Source organism: Lactuca sativa, chromosome 6 (genome assembly GCF_002870075.4).
Source record: "Lactuca sativa cultivar Salinas chromosome 6, Lsat_Salinas_v11, whole genome shotgun sequence".
NCBI lineage: Eukaryota > Viridiplantae > Streptophyta > Magnoliopsida > Asterales > Asteraceae > Lactuca > Lactuca sativa.
The window spans coordinates 153854917-153881803 of record NC_056628.2 but is presented as its reverse complement, the minus strand read 5'-3'; the positions used below and the strand labels follow the sequence as shown (position 1 = coordinate 153881803).

At 31.7% G+C, this 26887-nt stretch overlaps 1 protein-coding gene across 2 annotated transcripts; it reads right to left on the bottom strand.

Moving 5' to 3' along the window:
• Positions 1-5218: 5218 nt before the first annotated feature.
• On the bottom strand, positions 5219-9252 carry LOC111901219 (uncharacterized). 2 transcript variants are annotated; one of them, XM_023897101.3, is made up of 4 exons: positions 7986-9242; positions 6878-7054; positions 6065-6193; positions 5219-5667 (listed from the first exon to the last, which is right to left on the bottom strand). In XM_023897101.3, the coding sequence occupies exons 1-4, from the start codon at positions 8550-8552 to the stop codon at positions 5560-5562; spliced, it is 981 nt and encodes a 326-aa protein (XP_023752869.2). In that variant the 5' UTR covers positions 8553-9242; the 3' UTR covers positions 5219-5559. The 2 variants fall into 2 exon arrangements, with proteins under 2 accessions (XP_023752869.2, XP_052620451.1); XM_052764491.1 differs by lacking the exon at positions 6065-6193 and having other exon boundaries at positions 7986-9252.
• Between the last annotated feature and the right edge of the window lie 17635 nt (positions 9253-26887).

The window sequence follows — 26887 nt, the reverse complement described above, 5'->3', positions numbered from 1 at the left end:
GACTCGACGAGTAGAGGATCCAACTCGCTGAGTCGAGTTGGGTTTCTTACGTGGATTTAATGAGTGGACTCAACGAGTCAGAGGAGGGACTCACCGAGTAGGTGCCGGGCAGAGAAACCCTAATTTCTCGGGTTTGGGACCTAGTTAAAGGTCCTTATGGCCTTCATTTGCGGCCACTACACCCTGAAAAACCATAGAGAGCAGAGAAGAAGCTTGTGGTGCAAGAGGAGGGCTAATTCATCATGCTTTGGAGTGTCTTAGCAAAGGGAAGGAAGGATTTCGAGATGGGTTGTCTTGTGGGGCTCAAATCTTCCATCATTTCGTTCAGAGCTGCTGTGAGAGGTAAGGATTCATGTCCATCTTCATTTGATTTCATGAATCTAGGGTTTCATCATGCTTTATTTAGCTTGAATTTAGAGTATGAGAGGTCCCATGGTGAAATGATTCCTAGATCTGGACCTTAAGAGGTCTAAAGAGTCCCTTCCATTCTGTTGTATGCCTTTTCCTTGAAGTTATGAGCTAGGGTTGTCATGATATGAAGGATTTCACCAAAATAAGCATAGAGAGCCTTGCATGTGTACCAAGATTCGACCTTTTCGTGGTTATTGGTCATAGGGAAGTTAGATCTATGGATTAGAGGAATGGATCTAACCTCAGAAGGCCAGATGAGTGTTGTCATGGGAGCAACTCGCCGAGTTCGTGAGAGGACTCGACGAGTCGAGTCGGGGTTGCCCCGTGATTCATACTAGGTGTAACTCGTCGAGCAAGGGGTTGGCTCGACGTGTTAATCGAGGCTAGAAGGAGGATTCCGTGGACACGTGTGGACTCACCGAGTCGCCCATGTGCACTCGACGAGTCGGGTCAAAGTTTGACCGTTGACTTTAGGGTTTTGGTCAAGACTTACTTAAGAGAGTTCAGGGAAGGGTAGAATGGTCTTCTACCCAATCTTTAGAGTCGAGACAATGAGGGAGTGTTGATCGGGATGTTATTTGAATAATGGGAGGAGGCCAGGTCGGGACGTTGAGCACGATAGTTCATCCGACTTCGTTTAAGGTGAGTCTTCTCACTATACTTTACCTAGAGTGGTAACAGAGTTATGTGACAGAGTTATTGTATGCTATCTATGCAATGTGTGGCACTGCATTATTTCTATGTGATTTATGTTGTGTGTATATCAGAGTTAGGACTGGAAGGTCCACAAAGCTAGGACCAGAGGGTCCACAGAGTTAGGTTTAGAGTTATGTGCCAGTGTATTTGTATGCTATTTATTTTATGAGATTTATTGTGATATGTGATATGCATGATTCAGCGTTATCAAAGTTAGGACCTTTAGGTCCATGGAGTTAGGGCCAGAGGGTCCACAGAGAGTTGGGATTGGAGGGTCCCACTGAGACACACTGACCAGAGGGTCCACCAGAGTTATAGCCTTGAGTGGCTAATATGTGTTAGCGTAGTATTTTGGGTAACTCACTAAGCTTCGTGCTTACAATGTTTTGTGTTATATGTTTCAGGTTTTCTCAGGATCACGGGACGGCACCGGCTCGATTGTACACACCAGAAGAAGCGTTGATTTTGAGGATCCTAGTCTATTAACTGATTGAACAAAAGAGTCATGTATTGTAATTTAAACAAAAAGGGAGATTTTTATGAAAAGTGTTAAAGAGATAAACGATTTTAAACGAAAAATTTGTTTTAAAAATTTTGGTGTTACAACTAGAGGGAAAAATTTGAAACTTTTCAAAACTATCTAGATCAAAAACAAATAAGGCAAGTAAACAATTAATTGGTGATTATCTAGTTTTGACCTAATCCAATTCCAAGCAAGATAATTGACCAAATAATTCAAATAATTTAACATTTATCAAATAAGGTAACAATTATCTAATTAGATAACAAAAATCTTTTATTTTGACAAGGATAATCATAAGGAATCAATAAAATTCGTATTTTATTGATTTGAAACAATTATGACAATTATCCTAAGTCACAATAGGCAAAAATCTCGAAAAGTCGTCTGTCTGACAGTAAGACTCGCCGAGTCACCATATGGACTCGACGAGTTTGTCAGGCAGATGACCGAAAACTCGACTTTACAATCAAGAATGAAACACTAAGCATTAATACAATAGAAACCAATCAAGGCTCTGATACCACTGATGAATTTTATACAAAAGAACATCCTATGTGCTCATGCAAACCCTAATGCTTGGGTCTAGGTTTCTCTATTGTACATGAAATTCATCCAAGACTCATGAACCCTAATCTAGCATATGCATTTCAAAACTATCACATAAGAGCGGATCTAGATGATTACCTCTTCTTCAATGGTTTGAATCTTCTTATCTTTGGAGCTTAGAGTCACAAGTGTCACTCCTCTAATGGCTTACAAACACCACAAGCAAGAGAATGACTTATGAGAAGAAGGAGCACCAAAAACGTCCTAGGGTTCTTCCAAGAGAGTTCCCCACATTTTTTGGGTCATAGGGGTCTTTATATAGTAAGGATATTATGGTTTTCAACTAGGAAACCCTAATTTGACTGCTTAGGCCCTAAGCAGCCCATATACTCCCTTTAGAACACCCCTTGGACGATTTATTTATGGGCTTCCCATAGAATTTGTCCAACCTATGTTCCAAGGTCATCCATAGCCCAATTGCAATTATCTTATAATTACAATTCCAGTCCCGTACGTTTAATTAATGTTTTTTAGTCACAAAGCTAACTATCAATTAATTCTTGACTAATATTAATTAAACAATATGATTTCTCTTTTAATATATTATTCATATAATATATTAATAAATCATAATTAATCCTCTTTCTCTATAAATCATCATATCAAGTTGTTTTGGTGAAGGCAACCCAAAAGGACCATGTACAACCGAGTCAAGTACATACCAAATATAGTTACGAGCTTAGACATTAATCCAACATTAAGACTGTCATGAATTGACTTGTATATTGCCTATGGGGGTTAGACATTGCAATAAGATTGCTGCAATGTTCATAAGTACTTAGAAAAATAGGGATTTTGAGTATTGGATAAACCCACACTTAGAGAATTACATCATGGATTCTATCACTAGCAATTATGAGAAGATAATATCTTCTATTCTTAAAACGAAGATATGAGTTGTAATTTACAAGTCGATTATACATTGGTATTATGAAAACGTATTAGTAACGTGATGTCATAAAACGTAGTGCCGTGCATGATTTGGTGAGTAAAAGATACAAGCATATAAGTCAAAGTTTATTTGTTCCTTTTCCCCTAACGGGAAAAGCAATATCTATAGGCCCCTCGATGATTTGTTGTTGACATCTGAAGTGCTTAGCTGAGTCCAGACTGAATTTATATTTCAATTAGTAGTCTGAATTTAGTCGTCGTAAATCAGGAAATCGAGAAACAAAATTTTGGACTATGAGATTGATTCTGATCCATGTCTCATTTCCATATGATATCTTATAGAATGAAAAAATATTTGATCACTTATCTTAGGGTCAATGTCTGATTAATCAGAGTTCAACATTGGCTTTGGAAAGCACTCTTTGTTGTTTGGTTATACTTGTAATTGTAGTTATAAACTTATTTAAGTGGGAGACTGTTAAATTAAGGTATACAAGCTCATAACTAAATTCATATAAATTACAAATAGAAGCAAAGTCCTTTTTGGGTTGCCCTTATAGCCAGAAATAGTTAGAAATTATATTAGGATAAAGAGAGAGAGAAATGATTTGTTAATATATTAAATGGGAATACATAATTGATATATTAATTTTGTTATGTGATTAATAAATTAGCATGAGATCAATAGTTAAATAATTGATTTGTTAATTTATATGATTAATAAATTAATAAGAAATCAATTAAAATTAATTAATTATTAATCAGATTTAATTAGGAATTAATTTGGGATTAATTGGAATTAACTAAAGGTGCAAGGGGCGAATTGTAATTGTTCAATAGTTGAACAAAAGAAGCAATTCTAGAACCCTCCATGGCATGGACGATTTTGGAGGATCTTCTAGGGTTTTTAGAAGCCTCATGTATATAGATAAGGAAAAGATTTGAATTGGTATTAAATATATTTTTTATTAATTAAAATCTGTCTTTGCATGCAAGTTACCTAAACTATAAATAGGACTTCAAGGCCATCAATTTTCGTTCATGCCTTCACCTACAAGCATATTAACGAAATTTCCTCCTCTTTCCTCTTCATTCTAGGGTCTTGGGTGTGAGCTATTAGAGGCATCATATTTTTGGTGTTTGCTTTCCAAGGTTTTCAAAAAGGATATTGGTGTGATTATTTGCTATAATAATCAAGAGGTATGTAAACCCTAACTCTATGTAAATTTCGATTATTATAAAGTTCCCTTAGGGTTCTTGATGTTCATAGGTTATTATTATCAATAGAGAAAACATAGATCCAAATTGGTTGCATGTGAACTTAAGAGTTAAGTAATTTTACGTCTCATGAATAGATTAATAACCTATAAAACCCATCATTTTTCTTATTGTACTTGTGGGTCGAAGGCACCAATGTCGGCCCATTAGGTTATATATTTTGGTATATAGGATGATGTTATGCTGGTTATATGATAGATTGATAGATTTGGATGATTACATGTATTTGTTGGATATGTGTTTATATTTATCATTTGATGTTGATGTTATACATGTTCGCCGACTTCACATCATACGAGAAGAACTAACCATCAAAACTTACTTAATATTTTTATTACAGTTGTTTATACTTCGATTTACACTTGTTGAATGATTTTGCCAATAATAGTTGAAGAACCCTTTCATTCCCCCAAACATGTAATTGGCCTTGACCAATTCATATTTTTCAACTCATTTGTAATAAAAGGGAAAATGATTCACGAGGGTAATCAACTTTTGATTTTGTTCACATTTGGTCATTTTTACTTTTTTTGTACACAATATACCATCACTCTTGTTGTTTGTGTTCACCGTAACTCTTTTGACCGGATATCACAAATGATAGTCAGTCAAAAGGGTTATGATGAACACAAACAACAAGTCTGATGATATATTGCATACAAAAAAGTAGAGACCAAATGTGAGCAAAATTAACAGTTTGTTACGCTCCTCAGTCATTTTTCCTTGGATAAAAAAAGCATGAGTGTATATGAAATTATCTAATCAACCAAAAGTAAATTACAAAAACATATATATAAAAAAGTTATTCTCGAATTTTATACAGATAAGTTTGATTACGTGTTATAATAACCTACAAAAATAAAACGATAGTCTTTTATACGACTAAGTGGTTCCCTTTCTCTTTCTCTGGGGTCGTGTTCAGGCTTCTAATGCCTTTGACCGGCGCCTGAGTTTCTAACTTACACAACTTCTAAAAACGACTATATAAAATCTAATAATCTTGAAAAAAAGAAGTTTGTTGATTTAAATTTTGGGCTCAAAAAGGGGGTTTATTTTGTTTTTATGGCCGCGTAAATTTCTCATTAAATTTGAAATTAACAAGCCTAAGTAATTATTCCCTTGAGAATTTAAAAAGGAAAAAATATTTAATTTTTTCAATTTGCAAAATAGCTAAATTGATGGCTTTGGGTGGTGGGCATGTAGGTGTTGAAAAAATGGCCTCTTGATGTTCCTTCTTCGTCTTCTTCTTGCCACCCATCCATCTGCATGTAACATACAAAAATATCAAGTGTAATAACGGAATTTCACATGATCATAGAGTTTACTATTTTCCATTCCACATAACATCCTTTAGGGATGGTGAAATGTTCGATTCTTTATTTGAAAAGACCGCTAAGACAAAGACATGGTTAATTTAGCTTATCTTTGTGAATCTTTTGTTCACAACATTATTCTAATTTCCACAATTATTAAATATGCTCATATCATCATTTATGTCGCTATGTTTATAATTATATATATTAACTTAGTTGACATGAAAGTGATGGTATACATTGACAACAATATAATAAATCCTTATAAAACTTATGTGATCCTTAGCTGAATATACATATATTATTCTTATATTAATATAAAATTTTTCTAAAAATGAACACATACCCAAAATTCATCTTCATTTTGGTATCGATGAAAAACTGAGGGTTTAGGTGTTTCCTCAGGCTCGTCGTTACGTGCAAATCTTCCACGAATTCTAGGACGATTATCAGCAAGAGTTTTTCGACATGCGTACTGTTTATATTAAAATCAAAAATATAAACATAATAAATACAAATTTTTCTTAAGTATTTTTACATCAAACATGTTTTCTTTTTCTGTTATTTCAATTAAGTAATTTTGTTCTTTTTATTGTACATGTTTTTTTTCATATATTATATATTAAAAGAAAGCAAAAACCTCATAACCCCCCCCCCCCCCCCCCCCCCCCAAGTATCATCTCTCAATGCTAAACACAAATGTTTTTAGATTTTTATCCATTAAAACCATTTTGTGTGTTGATCTCACCTAGATTAATGATTCATGACCATTATATTGCAATGTATTTTTATTAAAATCATAATATAATAATTAGTTTTCATTCAAATGTCCATTAACACCAGTATAATGATCTTATATATATTTATTGCCAAAAAAAATCAAAGCATATACTAATTATAAAAAGTTAATTTAGTTGAAATCAAAATATAAAATAATTTTTTTTGAACCACCTGATACCGCTGCGCTAGAAGCCCTTTAATATACAAAATATAATATAACGGTTTTTTTTAACTTCGATAATAATTGGATTTTTCTAGGTTTTTGCTAAAAAATAATGATACATGTAATCAAACAATAAATAAAAACATTGCATAGTGTTGATTAAACCAAATATTATATAATTAAAAATTAAAAATAATATATAAAATTATGAATTACCTTAATTGTTTTATTAAAATTTCTTTGCGTCCTTTTTGCTTTGTATTTCAAGATTCTCTCTTTCCTCTCTTCTGGACTGTAACGCCCTACTTTGAAATTTGCTTCCTCCATTAACGACCCTTCTGTCGCTAATGGACTTGACGACAATCCTTCACTTCTTTGGTTGGGTCTCAAGCTCTAAACTCCAAGAAAGACAAAAATAGTATTAGTGACACGTGGAAACATTAGTTTCCAAAAAAGTCAACCCAAGATTTTGGAAATTTTGAAATAATTTCCTTCTCATAAAACTCAACATGAAACTTTTAGGGTTTTAACTCCAAAATCATTTTAGACATTACTATTTTATCATCAACTTTGAGAAGGAAAGAATTCTTGTTGATTTTGAATTTTATATATATATATATATATATATATATATATATATATATATATATATATATATATATATATATATATATATATATATATATATATATATATATATATATATATATATATATATATATATATATATATATATATATATATATATATGACAATTTGACACCTAAAAGGCTAAAAGTCTAAAAATTGATTTTGAAACTTTTGATGCTTTGTTAAATCCAAGTCGAATTTGGCATCAACATGCTTGATAAAAGATGTTTTTTTTGCCATATCTATCTACAAAAAGATTATAATTATTACTATTTGAAAGTAAAAAATGTATTTATTCGACACAGAAAATCTAATCAAAATTCATTTTAAGAGCCAGCAAGTTGTTTATAAATTATAAATATAAAATGAGATAAATGACCATTTACGTGTAAAGCTAAAAACTAGTGTTAAAACTAAATAAGGATATATTTTAAATATTTATAACTTAGTATATAAGTTATTTTGTAATTTTATCAAAACCAAAAATTACAATAAACTAGCTTATAAATTTGTTAATTTTCGTCATACAAAACCTAAACTTTGTTTGCTAATTCTTATTCCAACTGTTTCAAGATAATATTTCTACCTTCTTTTCTTTTAAAAAAAAAAGGTAATTCTTGTAAATTCTAAAGCAAAAACATGAAGTGGTTTGACCAAAAAAGTCAAAATTGGGCATGCAAAATGGAGGACTAACTTGTAAATCACCAGTGCTGCAAACCCTTCTCATATGACTAGAAGAGAAGCCATGATCAGGTGAGGTGAGGACTTGGGAATGAAGATTTGAGGACTCAATCAAATTATCGAGTTTTGGTTGAAAAACAAAACCATTTGGTCTTTTATTAAAAGATATACTGCTGCAACTCCTTTGCATCATCTTCATTACATTGTCACCCCCACCATAACTATGAGGTAAGAACGAATCGTTGTTGATAAAATAACCATGAAAGGGTAGTTGACTTTTCTCTGTTTTGACCTCGAGAGGACATGAATCTAGGGAAATTACTGAATTGCCCATTTGGGAAAGAGAGAGACTTTCGAGCTGGTGGCTTGGTGGGGAAGAAGACTGGATGGTAGGGATAATTTGGTCAATTTCATTAAATGGGGTGTCAAGATTTTCATGAGTCGCAGTTGACGATGGAGGATTAAAACTGTAAGTGTTTTCTTGAAAAGCTTTCAGGATGTCAATGGAGGAAGAATCAATCAAAGGAGAGAAAGGATCAGGGAAGAGACACTCTTCAAATTCAAACATATCAGAAGACATTGAAAATATGATGAATCTTGATCCAACATACAAGAATCTTTATGTTTTTTCACCAAAACTTTTGTGTTGATGAAAAGATAGAGATCAAATGTATGATAATGTCGAAAAGGGCAAATCAGTCGGTGAAATTGACTTGAATTTCTGACAATCTTGAAAAGGGGCAAATCAGTCTTTTTCTTTGGACCAGAAAAGGTGAAACTTGAACTTTTCACAACCTTGTCGAATGAAATATTTCTTCCCTTTTCATCGATAGATAAAAGGTGAAACTTGAATTCTACCACAATCTTGAAAAGTACAATCTCTTACATTTTAATAAGGGGAAAAAGGGTCAAATCCGAATTTTGATGATTAAAAACACACCCTTTCTTCTTTTAACCATTGAAAATGGTTAAACTTTAATTGAATGTTGATGATCATGAGATTTGAATTTTCAAGAATTTCTTTTTCGATTTACAGAAAAGATGCAATTATCTCTATCTTTCTTTCAAGATTGTTGAATGGAAGTATAGAAAGGTTTACAAGAATCAACAAGAGAGAAGACACTTTTGAGGGTGGCCAAAGGCACTAGAAAACAAGAGAGAAAGAGAAAGATGACACTTTCTCTCTCTAAAACAAGAAGAAGAGGACACCATTCTTTGGCAAGAGGAGGCCACTTTAAAAGCATTAGCTTCTTGTCACAATGCTCACAAATTAGTCCACTTGTTATAATAAAATATTATACATTCTCTCTTGAGTGTTCTAGTTAATAAAATCAGTATGACTGTATGAGAGTAACTCATTTTGATGTAGAAAAACTCATATTCAACTCCTTTTTAAACAATTTTGTAAATGGATCAAGACTTGAAAATTTTCTGGACTTTATATAAATTTAATATAGGATAAGACCCAAAATGTCAACATGAAGGTATAAAAATATTAGTCCGCCTATGGTATAAAGTTATCAAATGTAGATGGTAAATAGTAGCTATGTAGGGACTATAAAATGTGATATTTAAATGATCAAAGTAAGATATTTAATCTAATGAAATAATATTTTTTGAGAAATTATGAAAAATAACCACTAATTGCGCAAAATGGATCATGTGAACTATCAAAATTACTTTATAACATGGTGCTCACTATATAATAGTTTCTTATTTGTTTTATAGTGTAACGATTCATAAAAAAAATGGTTAGAGCATCTTCTATTTTGTGATAGCACCTCTAATATTGGTCTTTTTACTGAATAACCCTTATAAAATTTGGATGGTAAATAGTTGTCAAAATAACATTTATGAAAATTTTAATAAAACCAACTCGTAGTTGGAAGTTGATAGCTAGAAATCGAAAATTGTAACTTTTAGACAAAACTGTATAAATGGTCTTTGTGTTTAGTTGAAAATTGTCACTTTAGTTCAAAAAGGTTTGGACTAGCACCAGAGGTCCAAACTTTTTATTTTGTTGCGACTTCGGTCCATTTTGGTTTTAACTTTTTTATAATGACGAATTTGCCCCTGACATTTACTTTTTTATTTCTTTTATATTACAATAATTAAAAAAAACAAAACAATTATTTTTTGAAATAACCACCGAAGAACAAAATTCTTACAATAATCTCTTTCTACTCTCTCTCTCTCTCTCTCTCTCTCTCTCTCTCTCTAATCCATCGATATTTCCACACAAAACCTAGTCTTGACTTGAAATAACTATCAGCGAACAAAAAACAGCCACCGGGGAAGAAGAACAAAGAAAGACAGTGGTGACTTCGGCGACTCTAACAACTAGCACGAGAATGTCTTCGGCGACTCCGACGTATGGCAACTGATATCATTGACGTACTCAGATCTAGCGGTTCCTAACATCATCATCATCTTCATCACTAAGAAACCCTCGACCACAAGTGTTGTAACCGCTGTCATGAAACCCTAACGCAAATGTGAAAACCCTCAAAGGAAAATCCATCTCTCTCTCCTTCTCTATCTTCCTCAGAAAACCCTAGATCTTTCATATATTCGTTCTTCTCCATCGGTTCTTCTATGGGTGACGAAGGCTTCCAAATCGAAGGGTTTTCAAAGAGGTTCAATAGTGGTAGCGGTGTCGGCCAGTGGTGGTAGTGATGACTCCGATGAAGGGTTTCTAGATTGACGACTATGACGGGTCTGACGAAGGGCCTTAGTGATCTTAAACGAAAAAAGAAAAAAGGGTGGCGGCTCGGGTTACGATGGGAGCTGAAGATGAGTGTGTTTTCGGATCGAAGGGTTTTGATGGTGTTGAACATTGGTGGTGGTGATTTTGACATGTGTTATCGGTATAGACAAGTGGTGGTGGTAGTGGCATTCAAAGGAGGCAGCAAAATGGGTGGCACCAAACAAGTCCTCTCTGGTGCCGGAAAAACGAGGGTTTGAGTGTGTTTAAAGTAGGGGGAAGGGGGAAGATAACACAACACAATTTTTTTTTGGTTTATTGTAATAAAACAAATGAATATACTAAGGGAAAACTAATCATTTCAGAAAAAGTCAAAACAAAATGGAGCAAACTCGCAATAAAAATAAAAGTTTTGGACCATTGGTGCTAGTCCAAATCTTTTTGGACCAAAGTGACTATTTTCAGCTAACCACAAGGACCATTTGTGCAGTTTAGTCTAACTTTTCATATCTAGAAGTTTTCCGCAAAAGTAGTTTTTAACTTTAAAATATATAAAATTATATAAAAACCTAAAAGTTAAAAACTACTTGAAACAATTTTTGGATTATGATTTTTTTTTTTTATTTAAAATAAAAGCTAAAAGTTTCCACTATGGTACAAAGCTTGTTTTTCGAGTTTTTTCATAAAAGCTAAAATCTCTCAAAACTTACGTGCCGAATCAAGCAGAGGTTGTACCATTTGAAGAAGATATCTAATGACGTGTATTCGTGCTTACGAGTTTCATATAAACATGATATTTTTTATAAATAACAGGAAATAACTACTAGTTTTTAAATCACCTTACGTGTTACAAATCATTATTTTCTTTAAAGGCATTCAAGAAAAAATCATTGGACATTAATGAAATTTTCTTGACAAAAGTGTCTAAGACCACTATATTCTTTGCATTCACATTTTAACGTGTTACAAAAGCTTGCTTAGACTTGCACATATATATATATATATATATATATATATATATATATATATATATATATATATATATATATATACTAGTTGTGAGGCCCATATATTATACGGGTTGGATAAAATTATATATATATATATATATATATATATATATATATATATATATATATATATATATATATATATATATATATAAAGGTTTAAACAAAAATTTATTTAAATTTGAAATTTAAAATTAAAATTTGAATTTAAAAGGAAACATATTAAATACTATATGAGTTGTAATATTGTAATTTAATTGTTATTTTCAATTAAAGCAATTATTAATTAAGGTGTAAATATGATATGTTAATTAAGAAAGATAAAAAAAATGAGATTTTCTTGACAAAAGTGTCTAAGACCACTATACTCTTTGCATTCACATTTTAACGTGTTACAAAAGCTTGCTTAGACTTGCACATATATATATATATATATATATATATATATATATATATATATATATATATATATATATATATATATATATATATGTATATATATATATATATATATATACTAGTTGTGAGGCCCGTATATTATACGGGTTGGATAAAATTATATATATATATATATATATATATATATATATATATAAAGGTTTAAACAAAAATTTATTTAAATTTGAAATTTAAAATTAAAATTTGAATTTAAAAGGAAACATATTAAATACTATATGAGTTGTAATATTGTAATTTAATTGTTATTTTCAATTAAGGCAATTATTAATTAAGGTGTAAATATGATATGTTAATTAAGAAAGATAAAAAAAATGAGAAAATGACAAATGGAAAAAACATTTATTCAAAAATACCACAAAATGACAAGTGTCAAAACTCATAAGAAATTGACATGTGTCAAAAAAAAACCTTCATTTATTAAGAAGGATAATAAAAGAAATTTATAGATAACATCATCATATCATCAACCTCATTTAGAAAAACTATGTGACATAATATACATATCTTTTCTTATAATCATACTCTCTCAAATAACATAAAGAGTATATTTATAGATTTATTATTTGTAAACCATAACTATGATGTTTTGTTACTAAAAGTCAATTAGCCTCTTACAATTAGTGAATTAGATTACTTGGCTAAGGGTCAAGTTGCTGAGCTTTTAGAGTTCATAAAAAGATTATCCTCTTTAATAAATAAAGGTGGTTTTGCCATTTGGCGCATTCTCATTTAATTTGTCAAATGTCATTTTGTGGTTATTTAAATTTTTTTTTTTCACAAGTTATTTTATGAGTTTTTCTATTTTATTAAATTCAACATAATATTTTAATGTAGTAATTGTAATAAATGGATATCAATTTTAATTTCAAATTTTCCAAAATTAAAGTTCATTAGTTTCTTTTATTTATTTAAATTATTTGTTTAAATTTAAAAAATAAAAAGCATTTCTATTATAATAATTCATTATTTTTCTTATTTCTTATAAATTCAAAGTTCTTAAATATTTTGACATTTATATTTACTTTTTTTTTCTTTTTAAAATTAACCCAAATAATAAATGGGTCTCACAACTAGTCCATAATATTTCTACCAAAAACAAAACATTTCCGTTAATTTTTTTCTTAGTAATTTCTTTAATTTATGCAACATTGAAAAGGTTATAACTGTCCCCTAAGCTAGGTGTTAATTGGTGACCTTCTTAAATATAACCACATAATATAGTTTCCAAAAAAAGGTCATTTTATGTTGACCTATCAAGTGAAAAATAAAGATATGTCGCACTACACATACTTGATATTAATATTTTATATTGAAAAATATAGATAGTTTACACATAAGTTAAAAAAATAATAAGTAATAAATTAAAAAAAAAAAAAAAAAGGAGAAAAAAAATAGAAAGAAAGAAAGAAAGAGGTGTAAAACACAATTAGCAAGTTGGAAATAAATTTTTGTAAACTAGTTAGTTTGGGGCAGCCCAAATTCTTTTTGTAAGCTCAAATATGTAAAAAGAAGCGTATGGGCTTAGGCTCCAATTTCGCCCTCAATGCAAGACGATCTGGCCATTAATTACTCAGAAGATATTTGGAAGAATGGAAGTCCGTAGACTGATTGAACGAAATTAAATATCTTTTTTTTCTACCGATCCTAAAATATTATTAAATTTTATTAAATAAATATTAAATGTTACACATATCACTACTATTTAATTGGATAGAAGGATATATAAAAGCAAAAAATAGGACATTTAATTTCTGTATAAATATTTTGAGACATTACTGGAAGTCCCTAAATATCTACATCTCCTTATTCTTATGCTGTTGTAATATGAATTTAATATGATCTCCCGCTACCAACTTGGCCACTTTGTTTTTTCCCGCGTCCTTTTTTGCGTCAACAATGCTCGGTCGCTACTAAGAAAACACTTATAAATATTATAATCAAGATTCAAGTATGTAAGGAATTTGTAGAATTTATCCTTTAACAATGCAAGAATTGCAAAACTACATTCGTAGGTTCAAATGGATCATCAATAATGGTTTTTGGTCAGGATTTGCTATTAAGTGTCATTCTGCTCGATTAAAGGCTACAAGCGAAACGGTGGTTTAACTTTAACATTTAGGAGTTGTTTTATATTTTATTCCTACGTTTGTTGCAATAAAAAGGAGACAAGTGCAAAATACAACTACACAAATATGAAATAGATAAATATAAACAATTACAAATGTATACTACTCATAAATGTGATCTTATTTAATCGTTGTAGGTGATATCTGAAAAATGAGGAAGCGGTGTGGCGTTTAAGGACCAAATAACCATATGGCCAATATAGTTTTAAAACAACTCAAAAGTTTCTCAAACTTCTTGCGCTTGTTGGATTGGCAAAACCATTACAACAATATTATTTGGGACCGCAATCATTTTTTTAAAGCAAGTTGGTTCTGTATTTTCAATGTGGTTACATAAATCCAACCATCACCTTTATATACTATCTTGCCAATGGTAAAATGGTCCAAAATCTTACACTATCATTTATAAATCCACCAAACTCTCATCAAGGAAAATGCACATTAAGTTGTAAGTAAAAAAAAATTACTGGAATAATTCATGTGATTTAGTTGAAATTGTATATTTGATCTCTAACTTTTGTTTTGCATTCGGATCGTCCTTACTGTTTAATTTTTGTTACGTTGTTGGTCTCTCATAAACATAAAAATACTATGACGACCTTTATATTTTATTTTTTTCATGTTTTTGTTATTATTTAATTAAAAGATGTATTAATATAATAAGAGCATCCTCAATGGTAGGTTTAATGAAAGAATTGAATAAGGTGGCAAGTCTATGTGTCATTCAATGGATGAAACTCTATCATTGTAAGATGCCTCCTTGGCATTCAATGGATTTGGAGTTCAATGGTCGTTGAACTTTTTAATGGGAAAAATGAAAGTTTTTAATTCTTAAATATTTACTATAAATTACATTTTGTAACATTCTATTGAACTTTGTGGAGTTCAATGTATTGTAGGAAAAAAAATGATAGAGTTGTATGAATTGTAAAAAGATGATGTGGCAATCCATTGACCTCTATGGAGTTCAAATCATTGTGGATGCCTTAAGTTCCACCATCACCACCACCTATCAATGTCAACCATCACCTACTACCATCAGAAACCCATCGGTCACCAAAAACTATTGTCGGTGACCCCTAGCCATCGTCTACCCACTCCTCACTCATCACCTCCGGTAACCACCATCCCCCTTTCCCGAAGATAGTTATAGACATATAGATCCATTCCTTTCACTACATCCAGGTAACCACCAGTCACCACTGTCACCACCTATATATTCTTGCACCACCACCACTCACCTATTCCAACAACACCACCTGCCTATTCAGGTTGCCAACATCACCAATTTCATCAGGTAACACCCCATTTACCTCCAACAACCACAATGTTCACCTCCTACAACAACCATTATTTACCTCCTGTAACCATAATCAATCACCACCTGGACCTAGACCAAATCAAAATCAAAGCAAAACAAAGATCAAATCCCAAAAATCAAAACCAGACCAAGATCAAATCCTGAAATTCAAACCTAACCAAAGTCAAATCCTAAAATCAAAACCTCAAACGTAAAACATAACCTCAAATCGATGATGTCGTCAAATTAAACACAATGGGATTAAAACCAAATTACAAAACCTCACCAAATATTACATAAATCATAGACTATTTTTTCAAATGATGAAATCGGTAGAGGATGATTTTTCCAACAGAGTTGTAGGTTATATGGGAACGTACGAAGGTGGAGAAGAAAAACGGAGGTGCATGTTTCTGACGACTTTACAGTGGTAGATTTATGGAGTCGTTACAGTTGCAGGCTTCTGGTGGTAGCCTTCACATGCTGGCTGATGGCGGATACGACTTTAGAATTTGCAGGTTTTGGGTGGAGTCGGCTCCGACAGGGAGTTGAGATGAAGATCAGAGCTTTAGGGTTAAGTTTAAGGAGAGAGAGTTATGGCTTGAACTACGATGGTCGATGGCTTCTAGTTGTAGAAGGGAAGGAGTCGAGTGGGGGTTTAAAGTGGAGGTGGTGGGGATGTGTAGGACCTAACTTTTTTTCATAATATCTAAAATAGTTTTATGAAATAATCTTTAAGATTGTTTTAAATATAAACAAAATTTGGTAAGGGTATAATAGTCTTTTTATGTCTATTAGGACCAAATGCGTAATTTTAACTAAACCACTGGGACGAAAATCATAACAAAAAGAAACTATAGGGATGGCCCGAGTGCAAAACAAAAGTTAGGGACCAAATACGTAATTTTAACTAAACCATAGGGACGATTTCAATAATTTGTTCTAAAAAAATTACAAACTAAGAATTTTTCCTTAACGAAAGAAAATTACAAATTTAAGACTTTTTCCTTAATAACTTTGTAAAAAATATCAAAAAATAGTCATGATGTCACAACTAGCATTTTTGCTAGGAAATTCTACTCTCATGCAATCATTCACTTAGTGTAATAATTTGTACTCTGAGATAATATCATACTCTATGATCATTCAAATACATCTCATATGAGCAAATAAGGGTCGAAAACCCTAGAAATCCCGGCTCAAGCTCATTATGGACTAGGATTCTCTTATTGGGCCTAAGGGACCAATAAACCATCAATTCATCAAAATCTATAACATTTTGGACCATTTGGGCCTAGAATGATTCATTCTAACCCTAATGGGCCTTATTGGGCCGTAAAAAACTCCAATTAACCTCAATGGATGTTAGAACCCATTCTTTTATACTATTGGGTCGTGAGATACACTTGAGGGCCCAATGGTCCGAAACATATTTACTGGGCTTTACCAAAATCGAGCAAAGCCAAGAGTGGGCCAAACTAATTCAATTTCATCAATCTTAAGCACAATTAAGCCCAATTATAGGCCTAATGAGGAAAAGCAAAGAGATTAATGAAGGATTCTCTTAAGCATGACACCTAAGTATTATATGAAGGTAATATATGCATTACCTCTCATATCTCCATGCCAAAACCTTCATGTAATGACCAATGATCCTACTTCTCTCATTCTCCTTAAATCTCGACTATGAGATCCAAAAATCATCACCACACACATTCTTGTATACAAAAATCTATTAAAGAAGCTCTCAAGAACTCCTACATTTTCCTTTAAATTTTCGAGCTCGGTGGGTGCTTTCAAGAGGATTCTTCATCAATATCACCATCTTTGGTAGGTTTTTGCTTAGATCTATGATTTAACTTCTTGATCTCTTTAGAAATCCCTTCTTAACTCATGTCATTTCGTGATCTTGCTTCCTAGAACCCTCTAAGTTCGAAAACTTCTTCGAGGAACTTGCTAGGGCCGAGATCTTCATCTTATTCTTCATCAAAACCGAAAACTTCAAAGCCAAGTGAGTTCATAACCCCTTGTTTTCAGTTTTTACTTGTTTTTGGAGGAGAATACAAGTTGATTTGTGTAGATCTATGTGTATATGCATGATTATGTGTGTTTTCTTGAATCATTTGGTGATTATGTGTTGCTTACTTCATAAGTCTAAGAATATGTTAAGAATATGGAGTTTACCACTTGGATCTTCATAAGAACCTTCAGAAAAATATGTGTTATCACATATAATACATGTAAACTTGTAGATCTGGGATTTATACACTTAAAATAGCAAAAACAAGTGTTGTGAACAAACATGAATAACTTATACTCAAAAATCAGCTTTTGACAGAAAAGTTTTAGGCAATCTCGAACTACTTTGACCCCCTTAATGGTAATATTTTTCAAAATTGTTTTACTTGCTCAAATTTCAGGTTTATACCTTTAAAATGACTACTCTCACGTTTTCATACGATTTTTCTACAATTTTTGGCGAATTTTACAAAACTGCCTATCATATTTGAAATAATTTTGGACCAATCTGTGAAGATGAGTAATTTTACACTAGTTTGAGGCCATCAAAAATTATGAGAACAATTTCAAACAAAGTACACAAAATTTCCAAACTTCCAGAATTTACGGATCCAAATTTCGACTTACGATGATTTCTCTACGAATTTTCCAACACTAGGTCAGAAAAGCCCAAAACCATAAAAAATGTGTGTTTCCACAAAAATCAAGCCAAAAATGATATTTTTGACAAAAATGGGCTTAAATGATATTTTTACCTCAAACTAGTCATCAACACAAGTTTTGAACAAAATGGAGACTAAAGTGTTATTCTTACAAAAATTGGGCATTAATTGTAAATTTTTGGCTTATTGGGCCAAGAACGTCATTTTTACAAAAAGTGAGCTTTTATGCGATTTTAGTGAATATTTAAACCAAAACCAACGATAAACTAACAAACGAACTAATTTGATCATTTTCTAGGTTATTGGGCCTTAGTGGCCCATTCTTTTATGTGTGATAGGTCCTGTATACTATTTATATGTTTATTGGGCCTCATTGACCTATTAACATGTGCGACGGACCTTTGATACTATTTGTGTGTTATTTGGGCCTGTAAATACCTTACATGTGAAATGGGCCTTATTTGTCCTTTCATATATATATTTCGGGCCCATGTTATATAATTTCATTCCAATTTGGGCCTTTAAATAATTTACATGTTTAGCGATGCCTTAGTGGTTCACTTACATGGTTCATTGGGCCTGGAATGAGATTATACCTTTCTTCACGTAAATTCGATTAAGAATCTAGTGAGTTTTGTCAGTTGGCACGTATTAAGTGTACGATCGTAGCTTGTAGTTATAACCAGAGTCTCTTGGAGGGAGAGCGAAGATTTGTGTATAGATCTATATGGGGATGACACCCCACACCTGAGCTGTTCGCTACAGTTAGACTAACTCAGTCTAGGGTGACGAAAACCTTATAATCAAAAATCAAAACCGGCGTCCAACAACGCCAAGACAAGCGAGATTGTCATTATTTAGTATGGTTATGACGACTCACTTAGAGGAATTAATGTTATGAAGTTTACGGAAAATCATTCTCTTTTCTCTTGGATTACTCGGAAACATTCTTGTACTGGTACTCAACCTCGGGGGTTGGTATGACAGCTTTCTCTTTTACAGACAACATCGGGTTGTCTGGGAACATTCTCTTTACATGCTCTTTACATTCTCTCTACAGTCACTTTACCCTTTTAGTCAAATAAACAATAACATACATGCATTAATACAAGATCTGACACGAACACACTAAATAGTTTGCAGAAAATATAGGATTTCCTGGTGGTTTTCAAAGTTAAACAAATCATTTTCACAAACATGCTTATGAACTCACCAACATTTTTATGTTGACCGTTTTCAAAATAACTTGTATTCTCAGGAAACCGTTGAAGCAGGATGAACGAAACAAACTAATGGATATTGTGTTATATTTTGTTTCATCATACTCTTACTATTTTAGCATGTAATATTCAAATACAATACTCGATGTAAACAATGAATGTTGTTATATTACACGTGTGATGATGATGATGTTATGTTTCAATTATATTCATTGTAATGATATTTCAAGATGAAGTCACGCACAAGCCCCCATACGTTTCCGTCGTCTGGTTCGGGGGTGTGACACATTAACCAAATAAAGTGATTGAAAATGCAAACGAGACTAACTCACCTGCTATTTCGCAGTTTCGTTGTAGTCTATAAAAATATTTTTATTTTTCATTTTTCCCATGAAGCCGCATATGGAGTAGGCCATCTACGCTTTCCTCTCGTCTCAACTGATATTCTGTTCGTTCTTCATTCCTAGGATTCTAAAGAATGAAACCTCAAATGGCTTGGCCTAGCCTGCTGTATCATCCTTCGCCCGCTATTTCGCTCAAGGGGTCAAATCTAGCCAAATATCATATAAACTAGTACAAAATAATCAAGGAATAACACTTAATACCGTACAAACAAAACTAAATTGAAAAATAATCAAAAATAAGAATGATATTTGTCTCTACTTAACAACTTAACAATGTTCTTATTTTTTCCATGTTTGTTTTGTTTGTACATTGTTAAGTTCTATCCCTTGATTATATTCTGGTAGTTTGTATGATATTTTGCTTGATTCGGCCATTTGAACGAAATAGCAAGCAAATTGCATGAATGATAGCAAGTGAGGTACAAAACAACATGTGAGGCCAAACTATATGTGGTTTTATTCTTCGAAATCACATGAATGAAGAACAAACGAAATAATAATTGAGACGAGTGGAATCCGCGAATGGCCTAGGTCATCTGCAGTTTCCATGGGAAAAATGAAAAACAAAAATCCTTTTTATAGACTACAACAATTAAAGATCTAATATGCTCAAGAGTCATATTAAAATGATATTACTAATTATGATACTAATGGGTTATACTAACAACAACTTTATACTATTGATTATTTATTAGAAACTGATTTTAATAAACATTCAATAAACTCTTATAATTAATTGGAAATTATTTATTTCATGAAATTTTAAATCTCAATGTCAAGTAACATAATATATCATATGGTATGATTTATTAAGTCACATACATTATTTTGGACTAGAAAGACATTTGTCTTTTATCCAAAAACCAAAGTTTATTTTATAAAAGAACTTTACATAATTTATAAACTTTTTGTCTTCTTTTTATCTTTATAAGAAAGAGTAAAATAAGCATGGCCTTTTGATTTGTTTAATCAAAAGCATGGCTTGTTCTTAAAGGCATGGGGGATAAGTTCATTTTATGACATGAGTACTTAATTGGTTGAAGACTCATGTGCATTGTTTTAGCTTTAAGAGAGTGCATGAAAGGCTTTCATTTTTTATCTTTTTACTGGCCAAAACTGTAAATATGTTTGGCGTACTCACTTTCTCTTGTTTTTGCTTTTACATTTGAAAGAACACTTGCATTTTTCTCACTTTAAGTTCATATTTTGGTTATGAACTTAAAACTTAAGAGTTTAAAGAATAGCATCATTATCAAGTGGGATTATTGTTGGTGTCTCAAAGGTTCATACATTTTTCATCAACTTCCAAATCTTCCCTTGAGGATTCAAAGTCTACAAAGGTTGTTAAGGTCTTCGTTCTCTTTGGTTGTTGTTTTCTTTCCAAACTTTACAAGAAGACCTTTGGTGGTTTATAAATCTGCTTATGTTATTTCGAAGCCTCAAGTCTTTCGTTTGCCACAATTTTTAGTTTATGAAACTAATTTTGAAATAAAACCTAACAACTGCATACGAGAAATGAAATAGCAGGCAAGTTAGTCTCGTCCTGTGGTTTCAATGCCTATTTTTTACTAGTGGCTATTTTTTTTGGCTATTTTTTGCAAAGTTATTAAGGAAAAGGACTTGATTTATAATTTTCCAACAAAAACACCACTTTAGTGCTTAGTCTAAAAGGTAAAATCAAAATTTGGAACAAAACTGTAAAATTTAACAAACCAAAGGACCATTTTTATAGTTTACAGTAAAAAGCTGGAAAAGATATCGATCAGTGAGGATGTTAATATATTGTGGTATGTAATGCTATCTTACATAGAATCTATTTATATAACTCAATTAGACCCAATAATGTAATTTCTCTTACATATTGATCATTTATATAATTCATGGACCATTTCTTTAATATTTCTATGTAATAGGGGACCATTCTTGCAATAAGGACCAAAACTAACTAATGCATATTGTAAATTACATGGGTAAAAGCAACCGTTATTGAAATTAAAGCTACAAAGACTAAAATGTGTAATCAAATAAATCAAGGTTCTAAATGACGTGATGTAATGATAAAGTCAAGTCTGAAGCTTTATGAGTTGTGGCGAGCCACAAATTTGTTAAGGCGAGACTTAAGGCGAAAGTTTTGTATATAATTATCAATTATATATATTTTTTGTTATTATTCATTTTTATATACATATATGACTTAAGACGTAGCACCATGTACAAACTTTGGAGTCATGACGTTCATTTAAAACAACAAGTTTTTTAGAACCATGAACATGACGTTCCATGAAGACAAGAAGTTTTTTAGAACCATGATATTTAAAAGTAAGATGGAAATTATAATTAATGTAAAGCAAAAAAGTATAAGAAAATTACAATTACCCAATTTTCTAATATTTAAAAGTACAATAATGTTTAGCAAGAGTCGATGGTAGTTATTATTATTTTTTTTAACAACATATCTAATATATTTTTAAACTACTCATGAATTCACTTCGAAACTTGAACCTTCAACCTCAATAAAAAAATACAACATTTGATATCGCTGGTTGAGAAACTGTTTGTTCGACCGGTGGTTGTCTAAATACACAAGAACCAACTACAACTAAAAAATTTAAGACAAAATGTAACAATTCGTAATTTTAGGTCGGAATACGTCAACCAAACCACTGTTATAAAATTATTTTATTATGAACCAAGGAATAAAATGATAGAATGATAAAATATATGTGGAACATTTCAAATTATTAAACACTTGCCAAGTATCTCAAGTGGTTAAAAGCTTGTCCAACGATACAGAAATTCGGAAATTTTATCGTTATATAAATACGGTTTGACAATTTATCATTAAACCAAACCGTTAATAATGTTTAAAAACAAATGGGTAAACGTTAGTTGTTTAAAAAGAAGAGACATTTCAATTCAATTATATAAATTCCCACTTTTAAAACAATCACACACAACCCATAAAATATGTGCTAGTATATTTGATGTACTAATATTCTTATGATAATTCAAATAGTGTAGTAGGAACTTGCCTCCTAGAATCAATAATGTTGGGAATAGTTTAAGCTATGACACTACTAGTTGAATCATTGCAAAAAAAAGTTGATTGCATGCAAAAACTTTATTCACCTTCATGGTTCCTATTGCTATCATTTAAGAGTGTACATAGATGCATTGTCAAATCCAAGCAATGCTCACATCTTAAATCACCATTAAAGGTTGTGTACATTGTGTCCTTAAATGCCATGATCATCATGAAAAATAGTTCCCCTGCTTTTTTTCATTTTCTATTGAGTATGTGCATATGACCTCAATTATGCAACCACACCCTCACACAATAGATCAAGTTGATGGAATCCAAAAGCCTATATAATCCCAATACTTTTCCTCATTTGTGTAACCATAACCCACGTAAACATCTCATTCCTTTGCCTTTTTTTTTTTTTTTTTGATTTGTGATCACCCCAAAGAACACCCATTTGAAGGCACACATCCGAATATTCCAGCAAAAAAGAAAAGAGTGCAACACCTTTGTATTACACCTTCCTGTTCCAGCAACCAAACAACCCAAAAACATCTTTGGACGCCGCCAAAACCGCTGCTGCCCTCCTTGCTTGTTACATGTCGCGACAACCAGCATAAAGCAACGAGAGGCTGCCGGAAAACAACCCTATCGCCACCCACTACCACCGGTAAACAGCCTTGCTGATTTTCGGTTTCTTCCTCCTTCAACAAGCTGAAAAATAGGAAGAATTCCCACGTTAAAAGGTCACCAAAACAGCCCCGGATCATCCCTTGCATTTCAGTATTTCACTACGAAACACTCCTAAAAAATGAAACAAAACACGCAACGAAAGTGAGTCTTTATGGCCCCAATTTCTTTAAGTTTTATAAAAATTTGGGGGGAGATACATACATCTCTTGAAGACCTGACAATTCGTGTATTCGTGTCAGCCATGAATTTGACACTATACTATTACACGATGAGAAATAAGCTTTATCTCAATTTTTAAAATGGATTCGTGTCGTGTCGTGTCTCTCACAGATTCATGTCTTCGTGTCTGAAATTGTCAGGTCTAATCTCTTGCATGCTAAACTTGAAATTTTATTATCATTACATGATACATACTTAACTTTATTTATAATGGGTTAGCATACAACACTTTAGTTATTTTGAATTAACCTGCAAATGAATATGTGAAATTGTTACGTGTATTATAAAACTAATTTTCATATTATATTATGAAGTAATAAAACATTCGTATAAAGTTATTATTCGTAGATATAAATATATGTTCTTGAGCATTATCCTTGTGCCACAAGTCTATACATAGTATATTTAAAGCTAAACATTAGTCTTATAATGGTCTCTAGTAGGATAATACAAGAAAAATATGGAATTAGCACCTAATTTGTTAATATAATTACTAGCAATATCAAAAATGTAAATATAATAAGATATAACTAAATTTACATATACATAAGGATTTAACTAGATTAATGTTATGTATATTTGAAAATAATGAGTTGTATATAATTACTTTTATATAAAATTGATATTTCATATAAAAGGGAATTGATAAAAATGGTCTCATAACATTTTATAAAAATAAGTAGTTTTTATAAAATATGATAATTTTTATATAAAAATGACATTTTATATAAAAATGGAGCTTATAAGGAGATCTTGTAATATTTTATAAAAATGAGTAGTTTTATAGAATATGATTGTTTATATAAAATAAGTTATTTTATATAAAAAGAAAACTTATAAAAAGATTATTAGCACTTGAAAGAAACACATGATAGAAGTAATATTTTTATGCCTTCAATAATATATACATACATATTTACATACTCATAAAAGTATAAGTATAATATTGTATGTACAACTACATATATTAGAATGTGACGACAAAGAAATACAAGTGTTTTTAAGGCTTGGAATGCAAATGACGACAAAAATCATAGACTTAACAATTTAAGGATATTCTGTATGAGAAACACTTCATCGCTAAGAATTCAAAAAGTTAGTACAAAACCCTCTGTGTTATAACCGTTAATCCGAAAGGAACGTGGAACATTGGTATAGATCTATATGGGTTGACAGCTCAGCCTACAGTTGCTAGCTACAACCATCGTCTAACGAGTCAAAACGGGCGTAATCGTTCAATCACTTATATATTTCACGACGTCGATGAAGCGTCATGATGGTCACAATACATCTGCTCACCGTACTGCTTTACAGAGGATTGCGCGTCCATAGTTCGGTTATAGGCTCATACTAGAACCCATAAATTTTAATCTAGAAGTTTTATCGTTAAAAAGAAACTTTTGAACAAAATGGATAAGTGTTGAAAACATTATTATATATAATTCGTATTTATAATATTTTCAACTCGATACTCACGACTCATGATTTCTTTGTTATGAACAATGAACCAAACTATTTTACTTGTATGAGATTACAAGTGCGGACTAAATACATACTTATAATCTTAAAAGGTCACAAATGTATTTTTGATTATAAACCCTTGGTGTCTAAACCTATAAAACTCACCAACATTTTTGTTGACGTATTTTTAAAACGTATGTATCTTCAGGAACTTAAAAGCTGGAGGAATGCCTACAGGGTAAGGAGAATATTTCTCCTTAAATAAACTATTGACCGAATAACCGGTCCTCTTGATATATGCTTTATAGAACTTTCAATATGTATTGGTCTTCGTTTGGGATTTATTAAACAATGTATTTCTTCTTTTCATACTTTGGAACAATGTAATGTTATTTGAACCCTGTAATATTCGATGTATGTTGTTAACTATAAACCAACGTTTCATGTCGCAACCCTGTTGATTCCGCCATCGGTCGGGGTGTGACACAAAACTACAAAATTGGTCCCTGTGGTATTCAAAAAACTTTGGATAGGGTCCAAAAGTTTTCAACTTGCATGGATGGTCAAAATCAAGAATTTCATTTGATTTTGGTCCTAAAAAACTTAAAAGGACAATTATACCCTTATTTATTTGTTTTTACAATTTTTTGCATTTTATTAACATTTTCAAAATAATAAAAAAATGGGTAAAACTCTTTATCCCTCTTAAGTCTCTCTCTCATGCATACACACACACACACACACCTACACACATACACACACAAGCAATCAAACCTAGAAGGCTAGAACATTCCCCGACATATCTCATCCTCCAGTTTATCTTATGGACCACCCCTCACTTTCAGGTTGAATTATTATCTTCCATGCCCAGAGCTTCAAGAAAATGAACCAATAGGAAGGAAAATGAAGGGATTTGGAGAACACAAACCCATATGGATATCACCTGCCAATCTCCTCGACCTCACTTAGTTTCTTTACAACAACTTCTTTCATTTTGCTCGCTTTCAATTCATTTAATCTCTCAACTTCGGCCTATACCTGTAACATTTTCACAAAACTGCTAATAAAAAGTACCAATACTTTCATTACATTTAAAATATCATTTAATCGTTATCATGGATTGTAACTCTATGCAAACCTGCTCGAGCATCTTGATGGCCAGACTTTCAGGAGCAGAGATATTGTCGAAGACGATGTTGAACCATAAATGTGTGAAAATAATTTTCGATCGATGTACAATGTATCCATTGAATCCCATAAGTTTTTTCAAGGAATTCCTTAGATTTTGAAACTGCAAACACATTCAAAGTTGTTATTAGATCAAGATCATATGCTTTGACTTTTTAGGTCACCATCATACATCTGTAATGTCCTCTATGTTCAGTTATTTGCTTCAAAATTTTCTTTTCCCCAAATTGAAGTGAAAACATATGTATAAAAGAAGGAAAAAAAGGGGTTTGACCTAATTACGTACCAAGAGAGAAGTTCCATTAGACATTGGAACCAACATCTCATCTTTATCCCTTAACCAGATCGTAACCACGAATCCTGTCAAGGAGTATGGAAGCTACATCGTGTAATTTGTGCCCAAGAGCCATTTGGCAATAATGTGGTAT